We start from the raw sequence: 12875 nt of genomic DNA on the forward strand, positions 1-12875 counted from the left end.
TCATGCAGTTCTATGTTTATTGGTTTTATCAAAAAATTACATCAAAATGGATAAAAATAGAAACACTAAATTTTAGCATAACATCTACAGGGACATCAAACAAAACAAGTTACGAAAGAACAATTATATCAAAAAAATCTGATGCAGTCAGTACAAGCAAAATCATCAATGCTTCACAGACTAAACTATATTGATCATAACACTTCTTTCGAGTTAAGACTAAAATTCTCTTTTTCACATTTGTCCGGGATCGCCCCGCTAACATGGCTTGAATCATATGGCGAACCAAGACTTCTTAATCTTTTCAGATCAGGGAAAAATTATTGAAAACCCGACTACAAACTGGTTTGGATATCTCTGGCCCCAGAAAAGTATATATCTTGTACCTGTATGACATATCCCATCAGTTGAATTCACTTTATTATATTCTTGAAATCGCTTTCAAGCACAAGGGAAAAAGTTAAAGTGATAAAAACATGTACAATAAGTGTAATTTTGATATAAAGAGAAAAATGACTGAAAACATCTTTGTATACCATGTTTAATGTATATTCAGAATATAGAATTCTCATATGTTGCTAATGAAACAAGTCTTTATGTTGAACCTTATAGACATACACCTTGGTGATTATATTTCATATTATCAGAGTGAATGCTCAAATTAAGAACAGTTAGCTACAGATTTTCTCTTTCCATATTTCCATACCAGGAAACCAACAAATGTGTAGATACCGTCGAATGGTTTTATGAAACAGAGGGAGAGGCCTTCTTGATCAGAATCAGCAGTCTTATTTTATTCCAGGCACCATTATTATTCAATACTTATAAATGTTTATTTTTTCAATTTCACAAAAACTATGGCTGTGAGGTTGGAGTTGATGTTTTTGATGATATTGCAGTCAGAGCGGAGAATAAATTTCAAAAGCCGCCTGAATCGAAGACTAAACTGAAAAATCAGTATTTATAATTGTAATTGACGTTAAAATTTCTCATTGAAGCAATCACTGAGCAGACCCCGAAGCAGACAATGAAAAAAAGCTTGCATATGCCATTCAATTTGCTTGGGAGCTGGGAGCAATAACTTGTTTCTTTAGAAACAAGTTATAGCGAATCAATGAAAACTCCTAGAAAAGAAACCTGCACCCAATAGCTACAACGAATACACATAAAAAAGACGGGCACAAAATTAACCAGATATGACAATTGCAAACAGGTCAAATATGCTATTTTATGCAAATCTCACACTGGATTAAAACATGGCAATATTTCGTCTGCTTCGAAAGCTGGAGCACCAATTTTTGGCATTTGAGGAAATTCTCATCTTGGTCATCTTAGATTAACCATCAGAATATGAAAACTATGTTATCAACTTATTAAGTCCAAATGCTAAGTATGAAAGGAAAATATGAAACGCAAAGAAATAAATACAAACTTTCCTTAAGCTTAGACAAGTTTGGAAAATTTCATTATTATTACCAAATACCATTACTGATTATCGAAAACATTCTGAGAATTAATTCTAAACCAGATAAAATGAAACTATAGTAAAGTACGAACATGCTCAAAATAAATTGCCTAAATAGTACAATACAAAAAAGTGCAGATAACAGAAATTTCTATTATTTTTAACTTTTTTTCAATTAATTCACAACTAAGATTTTTTTGAGTCAATGTATATTTGATGAGCTTGTTCTGGAATTGCAGGAAAACCGATATGACACAAATTCATTGAATTGGGTTGATATTCTACCTTTTCACATATCAAGAAACTAAATGAAAATCCTTTTTGGTTTGATGTGAAACTTCAGGTACTCAAAATGATAATTTTTTACAGAAGAAAGCGATTCTAAATTATTTGAAAATCGAGAATTTGATTTGAGACAATTTAAATAGGGTACAATCTGTTTTGTATATCTCTGATTTCACTTTACTTATCATAAGACAATTTTGATGCTGACACTGCTGAACTTGCAAAAAAAAAGTTTAAAAATATCTTACAAATCAAGTATGACTATAGCAGAAATACTATACCTGGTTGTAAATGATAAAATCAGAACTGCGAGTAAGACCAGACTGTGTATTTTACTGTCCATAAAGCATTTTTCTCAAAAATCGATCACACGTCTTATAAGCCGTTGTGCCTTTATGCTTTATTGCATACACTCAAAACCAGTACCAGTACTATTTTTTCATAAACAAACAGCCGTTTTACGTTATCTTGGAATAAAATACAATAGCCATAAAAAAATTTAGTTTTTATGTTTAATGAGATTTGTCCGGTCATCCAATACTCATTAAAAAACGTTGTGTCTTATAGCCCGATGACAGTTATGGTTCGGGAAATATGGTATTCAACGGCAGTGTGTGTGTAAAGAACTGGAAACAATGTCTTTCACAGCATGATAAATCATGTTTTTTATTTGTAGTTTATCTTCGTGATTGGAATGATTCGATGAAAGATAACGAAATTCGTTAGTTAGCAGAAAACATTTATCGATGTGTTCTGGAGATACGAAATCTTCTGCAATTTTGATGCAACTATGCAGATTGAATACCTTTGATAAAAGATGGATAATGGTTAGAAATTCTGTCTGAGATAACAATTATTAATCCTAGATATTGCTATTAAGGATATTAACAAACAAAAATCTTAAAATAATTGTGTTTCCAAGAGCATCGTCTTTCTTGCCTACTTCTGTAACATTGGTTAATAAGCAAGATATGACAATAGAAATTTTAGCAGCTACTCAGAACGCTTTTGTCACTAAGACATGTAGTTTCCTGGGCTATCTGTCAGTTTTTAGTTCGTTGCACTTTTCTACCAGTACTTTTAAAGGTGACCGTAGATTTGAACCCATCTGTATATCCGCGGGTTCAATCTATATGCGGGTGCTAAAACCCATGAGTTAGGGTTAGTATGGGTTAAAATATCCGCAAAACAAAAAAAATTTCCATAGGTGCAATAGTATGCAGATGCAATTGTCGCAGGTTCTAATGTACGGGAACCACTTTTAAATGACGAGTGGTTAAATATTTTGAATAGAAAAGATTGTTTAAAACATGCAAACCAATTTATTGGTGCTAACTCACAAAACTACTCTCAAAATAGGCATCTAAAATTTTCAATGGTAAAGGAAGGTATAAAAGTATAGGTTTTTTTCTTGGGGTCAAAGATCAAGAAAACATCCATTTGTAATATTTGGTGAAGACCTATATATGATTTCACCTAAATCCTTATATTGTATTACCTGATGTGGTGCACCAGCGGGAATGAAAACCCCATCACCTTGACATTGTAATATAGCATAACCTTCCACATTATATTCTTCCTTTAATCTGTGACGCAACTGTTTATCGAGATATATTTGTTGATCGTGAATGGGATCGTGGTCAGGGGCAACCGTCTCTCCACGTTCATCACAAACCTGAAATGCGTCAAAATGGGTGTTACAATAGTTCGGCATTTTGGGCCTGCTTATATAACACATATTTTTAACTCACTTAGTTAAGATTACCAAATCAATTAATTAAAATTAACAAAAAAGGCTTGTTTACATCAATTTTGTGGCCAGCAATCTTGTTTTGAGCGGCGCCAGATTACATCCGACAAAACTTATAAAATATTTTGAAAGACTGATATTCATAATATATCATAAACGGGGTGAAACAACTAGAACTCTTCTAATGTAGAAAAAATTTTTGAGCCTTGTTTTCCCAGATTGCCACAAATTGTAATGTCTTTATTTATTTCATCATTCAAATTCAAAATTGATATTACCTTGGTTATGAACTGCCTGATTTTATCAACATCTCTCTGATGAAAGATATGCCATAAGGCACCAGGTTTATCCATTATTGCTCTGGTAAATTGTAAATCATCCACTTCTCCTTCCCGAACAATCTAAATAAGAGAGACCAAATAAAACTTGGATTGTGTCTGAAATTCAGGGATTGGAAAACTACAGCCCGCTAAAGCATTTAGTGCTGACACATGAAATTTAGACTTATTTCGAACTTTATTTGAAATATCTATACTGTGAATTGTTATCAATGCAGCATTCGTATTGACATTATACTTTTCATGAATATTAACTGGTGATATGTTTCTTTGCTTCGTCAAAAAATTTGTGTCAGTTGATATTTTTACTTCGTCTTCCAATATATTTCTTTGAAAATCTTAAATTTGGGATATTTCACATATTACATTTTAACTCACGGAAACTATATGATATGATCTTTTGAGGAGAAATAAGTGCTTCTCCTAAAGAGCCCCTCTACAAAAATGATTTTCTGAATGCGGCCCTTGCAAAAAAACTCTGCCCACCCCTGCTGTAGCTCAATATAAAAGAGTATAAACTCGTGTTTTGTTTTTCTAATCTTTTCTTGGGAGCAGAACTAATTATGTTCAAGATCAAGAGTTCAAGCCTTTGCCAATTCATAAGTACACAACTCAATTGCCAGCCTTAATAGAGGTTTAATGAATTGGCTAAGCTACGATTATTTAAAATATTTCTAGCCATTTAAATTTATTTGACCATTTCTAGAAAGAGCGGAGCAAAAGCTAGCGCACCTCACATCCTTTATCAATGTACTTTCCAAGTTTGGAGTAATTAATATGCTATACGATAGGATCGAATTTACGTATTTATCTTTGAGGGGCGTATATGGCGAACTTCTGATGCGGTTATCAGTATAGGATTAGTTAGCCAGTGCAGATGCATGGACTTGATGGTGGAGGAAACCATATCCGTTCGTGAACTACGCTACAATGGCGAGGAGTCCAGAAATTCCTTTGCACATAATTATCCCAACAATCAACTTATACTGGGTAATTGTGATGGCGAGTGTATTTCTAAAGCTGAGGACGTAATGTCAACCTCCGTCGACCGTAACATCCCAAATACAATTTAATGTACCTGCAATAAAGTTTCTCTGGCTTGGAAAGGTTCATCAGCAGGAATACCAACATAAACCATGATATTTACGGCATCAGATATATCAAGATGTAAATTAGTAGTACCTTGTCTCCAGTCTGTTTCGGTGACCCAACCTAAACGGAGAAATTGTATTTTTTATAATAAAAAATTAGGTTCATGAAATATCATGTACCTGACTAATGCCCTTTACTCCCTGCTTTTATATTATTGTAACCATATGAACTTACAGGATTGATAACAAGAATTAATATAACTATATTAAGCGAAGTTCAATTGGGTAGACAATGCAGAATCGAATATATCTTCAGATAATAATAGCTCCTTCCATATCAATGGCTTAATACAGGGTCTTGTTGGAAGGTAGGATTAAGCGTCAAGTCGTACAAAAAAAGTTTCTTTGTCAGACAAAATGATACAAAATAAAATATGTGAGTATGATATGAGACAGTGAGCCACTCAATATAAAACTGAAATCACTTGTGAATTTGACGATTCGGGAAGCTATGCAAATATAACAATTATAAACTCACAAAATGTCTTTTTTTAAATCTTTCCACATCTTTGGAGATTAAAAAAATCACTTTATATGCGGTATTTGCCTTTTATACTGTTAACTTGTTACTGGGAAATGAAAAATCTAAAAATATCTATCTTCTAACAAAATTTTAGAAAACGACATCTTGAAACACTGTGCCCCCCACTGTGATTTATTTCAAAGCTCAAGTAACTTTATTTCAGAATATCTGAATTTAAAAGGAACACACAACTGCCTTGTACTTACCATAAGCATTGTACATTTTTGGTCCTAAATCAGGTTTAACATAGAAGTGAGGTAATCTTGAAGCTACGTTACATTTTCCACCAACAAATGTGTAATCTCTTAAAGGCAGGGCTTGTTGTAAATCCTAAAAAATAAGGAAGATGTACCAATATCGAAACAGCAATAATTTCGTTAAAGCAGTGCAGACTCTAGAACAGTGGTTCTCAAACTTTTTTAGTCCCAGAGCCGCATTTCAAACCTCAAAGTTATGGAGAGCCGCACACAAACAACGCAAGTTAAAATAGCAACAAAACTTAAGCGCGTATTTAAAATACCAAGTCATCGTAACAACAACACACGTAACAACTAGGGCTGGGCAAAAATATTCGAATAGTAAAATATACGAATGGCATATTATTATTGGAATAACCCGTACCACGTGACCTGCGCCGCTCTGCTTGGTAACCAAACTCGCGCGTCTCCAACTAAGTCGTGAATTGTGCGAGATTTCCCAACGGCACCTGCTATCAGAAAAAAAAGACAAATTTGAAAAGTCGTTGTCTTTGCTTTATGGTGTTATCTTTGCACTTAACAATTTGTTTCAATTCCATATTTTGCAAAAAAAACGTACCGATCGTTCCGTAAATTTAGAAACGTGAAACCAGATTTGGTATTTAAAATAAATTTTCCAGATTTTAGACTCCGCATGCCTGGTGACATGTCATTAGCCATTTCTTGCATTACCGAACATAAAGTTGAACAAAATTAAATGTTGAAATGACTTTTCGGCCCTTTTTATTGTAAAAAAGGCGATTTTATTTAGGTCATTAGAAAACTTGAGTTATATAAATGGATTTAAAAATGACCAAAAGATTTTACAAAAGCTGGTATGAGTTACTTGTATGAAAAACACTCATTAAGTTGTAACCAGATAAGAAATGTCATATCCTACTTCCTTTAAAGCACTCTGTATTAGCTCTTTAGCGATCCCTTCCATCCTTGGCCAAGTAATGTTTACTCTCTAATACTAAAATAACACGAATGCCATAGAAAAGCATGAGAAACTCAATTATCATTTTAGTAAATATCTGCATCTCGATTACCGTTCACTTTAATCAGACACGATTAATTTACAAGCGATGATAAGGAAGATCAAATCCAGAGGATAAAACTCAGAATAAAATTATTTTGGTTTTGAAATCACCCCTTAATGTATTCAACAGCTGTCGCTGATGTGGAAGCAAGGGTATACTAGAAATATGAAACTGGGATATCCGGCGACCCCTTGTTCTTGCAAAAAAACGAGAAAGGGCGAGAATATAGAATACCAACTTTAGGATATCGCCGCCGAAACGATCGCGGTGACAAAGACAATCAGCGATTATGATGAAAGTACGCTTTATTGCCGACTTTTCAATGTTTCAATTAATTTCCAAATGGAACATCGACCTCCGACGTTCTGGATCCCTGGTATGTAAATAAAATATTCACTATTCGATTATTCAGTATTCGTTTAAAATATTTAAATTATTCAATTCGAAAAAAGATTCGATTTTGCCCACCCTAGACGAACAGCCATTTAATTTGGCTTTGATTTCTAACAAGTTTGTCAAAGCGGGTCGTAATCGTGGAGGATACAAGGTGCAGTAGCTGCTTGAGATGATTGCTAGATATTTCGGGACTATTTTTGATTACTGGAACAAAATAAAAATGCGGTAGAAATTAAAATATTCATTGAGTTATTTGATTTATACATAATATTCGGCAATTCGACAAAAACTAAAAATCCACGAAAGCAAGCCAATGATTGATTACAGCCATGTCTAAATCTTTCCAAGTGAAAAGTGTCGGAGTGGCCGCGAAAACGCTTACTGTTGCGTCACTATTGCATCTTGTAGATTAGTCAACGCTACGCAAATAAACATGGGGGAATCCATTCGACTAACTAATATACTTCCGCATTTTGGTTTCAAGTCAAGTCATTAACAAGAGCCGCAGTAAAGGTTGCTCTAGAAGCTTCGAGAAAATGGACACAAAATTTTTTGAACCGGCAGTAAACTTTGTGATCGTATCGGCTTAAACTTCATCAAGTCTCTCGTTAATCGACACTTGCTGATGCGCAATGCAGGGCGCTCCAGAAGTGTGTGTACCAATATGGAAGTAACTAATTTTGTTCGCCTACTTTACATCAAGTTGTGTAAAGGGACTGAAACCTATGGGCAGGGGGTATATTCACTTGGCTAACACAGACAGTCCCCGAACTCGTAATAGAACTAAAATAAGGAAAATCGGAATAAAAGTATGGCCTAACCCTAACCTGGTACACACACTGCGGGAGTACCCAATGCAGTATCATAAATTTATTTAGTTTCCCAAAACATTTCAGTGGTCAATTATTTTTTCACTTCTGAAGAGTGTGCATAACCTTGCTTTTCTCTTGAAAATAAAATAATATATACTTTACTTCCAACATGAATAAGAAACAAAGAAATTCATATCCAGACTTATTATTTTCTTCGAGTCACATTTTACCTCAAACATCTCTGGCATAACATCATGGAAAGCTTCTGTAGGAGGCCAATCTTTTAACTTCAGTATCATTGTTTTGCCGTTTTCATCAAGGAGACGTTCTAATGAAAACATAAATATAAGAAGGGATAACCAAATTATATCATTATTTTACCAACTTACAAATGAAACAATCTAAACATCAAAAAGATGTTGGGCCTAATCCAGTAGTCTGCAGTCACAAACCATATGAATACAAATTCTAATTTTTCAACTTACGTGAAATATTTTCAAATCCGTCCCAGAAATCTCTGATCTTCATATTGGTAATGATAGAGCCAGACATGCAATTAACCATAGAATTTTTAGAATTTTCTTCTCCATATTCTCTTGATAACTGACTGGGATGCCACAAATCCATATTAAGATATTTTCCAACACCGGAAACAAGGACAGGCTAAAAATGATGAAGATATGAAAAAAAAATGCATAATTTCAAATTGACCAAAAATCATTCAACAATCAATTTCCTTAATACATAATTAAATATACATGTCCATTTATGCAAATAGTACAGGGTGACCAAAACCCAAGTCATTCGAAACATATTGTAGAACAATAAATTTCAACCAGTGGGCCATGACCAACTGCTGGGCCACAAAAACAATTTGAGGTTGACCACAGACCTTCTGAAAATAGCTTGTTTCTTATGTATGGTGATTTTCATTCAAATTAATGAGGTGAAAGTGTTCATTTTCGCGAAAAGAATTTTTTGGTTTTTCTGTAGTTTACCCTTGCATGAGAAAGTTATTAGGCCACAGAAATTTTGTGCAACTAAAAGGAGTCACAAAAAAAAAGGTTGAGTACCGCAGTTCTAGACAGGGTAAAATTTGTGCAAAGCATTCTACACAAACATTAGTTTAAGTGTAAACGGAATTCAATAATATTATTTTATTTTCATAGAAGTAAATGATAAATTGATGGATCTTGTTTTTTACATCACCCTGTACTTTGAGTCAAAGAAATCATTTAAACGACGAGACAATGATATGCAGAGATTTTAAATTTTATCAAATACAATTTTAACCATAATTCTGTTAGAGATATCATATTGTTTGGAGCGAAGGCATGAAAACATGTCACAAAATAAAAATGATGCCTACCATTCCATATTTCCAATGCAATTTAAAAATATCAGTATTATTCGGATGTTGGCTGTCTAATAGTTGCAATAGTCTTCCTTCACATAACCAGTTTCGTTGTGCATAGTCTTCATCTGTCGAAAAAAATGTAATCAAACAACTGTCATACGACTAAAAAATTTACTTTATAAACATGAATGAGATCTTTTCTCTATTTTTCTCTCTCAAGAGAATGATTGGACTAATTCCGCTCATTCTCATAGAATTAGAATTCCGCTCATTCATAGCATAATACATGGGTTCTCAAAGTGCTCCATACTGAGTCCTAGGGCTTCGTGAGAGAAACCTAAGGACTCCACAAGCTATTCGTTCGCTAATTAAATAATGAATTGGCTAGTTTCGTATATGTCCAAAGCAATAACGACATTAATAAAATTTGACATTGGTAGTGGTAATTCAAACATGACATCATCCATAAGTTCGAATGGCTAACACCATATTTCAATTACCGCCTTGTTGCTACAATTCGACTCTACTTTATTAATATGTTTATCAACTATATTTTTAAATACAAAGCAACAAATACATCAAAGCCATTAAATAAATTTAAATTCACACAGGAACTTTTATCTTTGTGTTTCTTGCTTTATTTTTAGAAATTTATTGTGAGGCTCCATAAATAATAGTCAAACTCTTCACAGGCTCCATGATACCATGAGTTTACAAACCCTGGCACAATAGACGCGCTATTGATCAAATTGATCAGTAAAATTTGCCATATTTTTAAAGCAATAATTGAACCTTATAAGGCAGAATAGAATTCTCATAATTGTTACTGTTAAAAATGCTGTACAGTGTACATGATTCTATAAGTCAGTATTGCATTCTATAATATAAAAGAAGCATGAAGGGTGATCAAACCTTTCTGATGTGATGAAGTATTCCGGAGCTGATCTTGGTTTTGTATTCTTTTTGCAATCATGTCTTTCAAGCAAATGCCTTTATTGTTACTGTACAAATATTTGTTTAACAACATAAAATTGCTATGCAAAAATGTATCCCATAAAATAAAAAACGAGGAGTGACATGAAACTTTATATTAGAATGCTTTCATAAACTTGAAATTAATGCAAGTTAATACAGGTTATGACCAAGTCCTTTGAGCAAGACTTTTCAACCTTTTTGTGAAGACATTCTTGAGGAAGCTTGAGGAACCCCTGTACTGTACAATAGTTTAATTGTCTTTTATTGCCATTTATTGAATTCTATAATAGCCCGAATATACATAAAAGCAAACTAAATATTGACAAAATAAAATGATCTTTGAAGTGTAGCAAGTAAGCTATATATATTTAAACAATATAGGCTACATATATTAATATGAACTCTGGGATTAGAATGGAAAGTTGCGAAGCCTCTAAACTGTACTGGTGAAAACCTAGGGTGCCACAGAATCCTGGTTGAAAACCATCACCCCTGAGAATGAGTAGTGTTTTTATTACATGAAAATATCTGATTATCAATGCTCACTAAAATAAAGATACTTGAATATTGAATACCAAGTGTGAAACACTCACCTTATTGATCTAGAATGGCTGTGATTCAATTTCCGTTCTTTGCATTTTTGTTCGTGAGCGTTGATACTTGATAACCAATTGCTCGCTGACGATTTCCGTTTCCTGCAATTGAAATTAATACAACTATATAATATGACTAATATTTTTAAGGTGGCAGTACATTTATTCCATAGCATAGCCATCGGATTGAAATCAAAAATATATGATAAAATTTATCTTCGAATATATCATTATTCAGTTTGCACATGTTTGTCTGATATGCTCACATAATAAACTACTCAAACCAAGCAAGTTGGAAGAAGCACCAGCTAAGGATCATTTGAAAATTAAACAAATTGCAGGGATATGGCCTACATAGTGAGGATAGAATAAAGAGATCTAAAATATAAGCAAATAGAGGAATTTGTCAAAAAAAGTAGGGAACCATTGACTTAAAGGCTAAATGTCAAGCACTGGCCTGATTGTTACTAGTTCGGCATTGCAGATCAGATATTCAGGTTTTAGATCCAAGTTTATCAAAAAAATAATGAACTTCAAAAATTTAAAACTATGGATAATTCGAAGCTATTCTGCAGTAGCTAGTTATAGAGAAATTTTTATCTCACAAAACAATTTTGCAAAGCGATCCATACAACAATTTCATTCCATTTTTCAATTTAAGAAACATTCTTACTTGCTTGTTTCCTCTGTAGGCTGCTCTTCTGCAGAAGAATTAGTTTCAGGATTGGAAGATACAGATTGTTTTTGCTCTGAAATGACAACAATATTCAGAAGGTGATTAAATAATAGAATTAATAGATTCAAAGAATTATCAATGCATTATAGGCTATGTTTTCTCCAGATTAATTTTGTATAACAATTTTACAGAAAAATTCAATATGCATAAAGTTGTCCAATGAAAAAAACACTTTTAAATTGAATAATATGGTCTAAAATATCAAAAACTAATTAATATTCGAATACATTTGTAATTGATTATATTTCAATTAGTAGATTCTTGATTTTAGTAAGAATTTGGAAAAGCTCCATTAAGCTAATGACATTGTGAACCAAAAAATCAATCAAAATTATGTTTATCATCATTTCTGTTGAATTGATTTATTTCGAGTATTTACAATAGTAAGTTGATTTATGATTGCCATTTCTGAATGTGGCATTTTAGGATGAGATAGGATATAGCCTACATGTTTATTCCAGGAGGAGATGAAAGCCGATAAGACATCTTAATCATAAGGCGAACCATGGCCTATTGTTCGGTTACCAGTCCATGTCCATGTCGGGTATGGTATTACCCACTGCGGCGATGAGTCCAGCAAACATCTCTCACATAATTAACCCTGCATGGGATTCACACCTGCGAACCCAGGGTAATCAGAGGTAAGGTGGCAAGCAACGCCCAGCGCAATTCACCATCTACCGAGCCGATTTTAAAACTAAGATCCAAATTTCGCATGTTGATAGTTACCGGTAGTTGAAAACAATTCATACTGGCATCTAGGTACATTGATTCAGTGGAAACTCATACTTACGCATTTTATGAATCTTCATGAGAATCTCCATAGACGAGTACGTCTTCTTTTCACATGGACATGAAGATACAATATTACGAGCAGAACAAATATCGTGCATCATATTACCAAGATCTATGAGGCACGTACTAAAAAAGTAGAAAAACAATAAGTTTAGAATTCACAGTAGTAAAGATTAAATTACATTGCTAACCATCATTACCATACACTTGACAAGAAATGATGAAAATCAAGTACTGGTATATACAAAATAGAGATTACCGGTAGCTGTTTTTTTTGCTTTGCTTAGTTTTGAATTTGCTACCGAGGATACTGATTCGAGACAGACCGAGGATACCACTGACAACCTCAAATTGAATCAGTCACCAGAATCTTGAGGTTCCCTTTTCAAAGTAATATTGCAATCCATTTAAATTTAGTTT

At 33.4% G+C, this 12875-nt stretch overlaps 1 protein-coding gene across 1 annotated transcript in view; it reads right to left on the minus strand.

Annotated features, from left to right (window-relative positions):
- Positions 1-12875, minus strand: part of LOC120338873 (lysine-specific demethylase 3-like) — a 19824-nt gene continuing 6949 nt past the window's right edge. Inside the window, exons 8-19 of the mRNA XM_039406851.2 lie at positions 12454-12581; positions 11598-11673; positions 10925-11026; positions 10269-10357; positions 9369-9481; positions 8485-8662; positions 8230-8327; positions 5719-5842; positions 4917-5050; positions 3779-3901; positions 3249-3425; positions 1-2555 (exon numbers count right to left, since the gene is read on the minus strand). Of these exons, the coding sequence (XP_039262785.1) occupies positions 2352-2555; positions 3249-3425; positions 3779-3901; positions 4917-5050; positions 5719-5842; positions 8230-8327; positions 8485-8662; positions 9369-9481; positions 10269-10357; positions 10925-11026; positions 11598-11673; positions 12454-12581 (1546 nt within the window). The 3' untranslated portion in view covers positions 1-2351. The remainder of the gene's footprint in view (positions 2556-3248; positions 3426-3778; positions 3902-4916; positions 5051-5718; positions 5843-8229; positions 8328-8484; positions 8663-9368; positions 9482-10268; positions 10358-10924; positions 11027-11597; positions 11674-12453; positions 12582-12875) is intronic.

The sequence above is a fragment of the Styela clava genome, chromosome 9 (genome assembly GCF_964204865.1).
Source record: "Styela clava chromosome 9, kaStyClav1.hap1.2, whole genome shotgun sequence".
Classification (NCBI taxonomy): Eukaryota; Metazoa; Chordata; class Ascidiacea; order Stolidobranchia; family Styelidae; genus Styela; species Styela clava.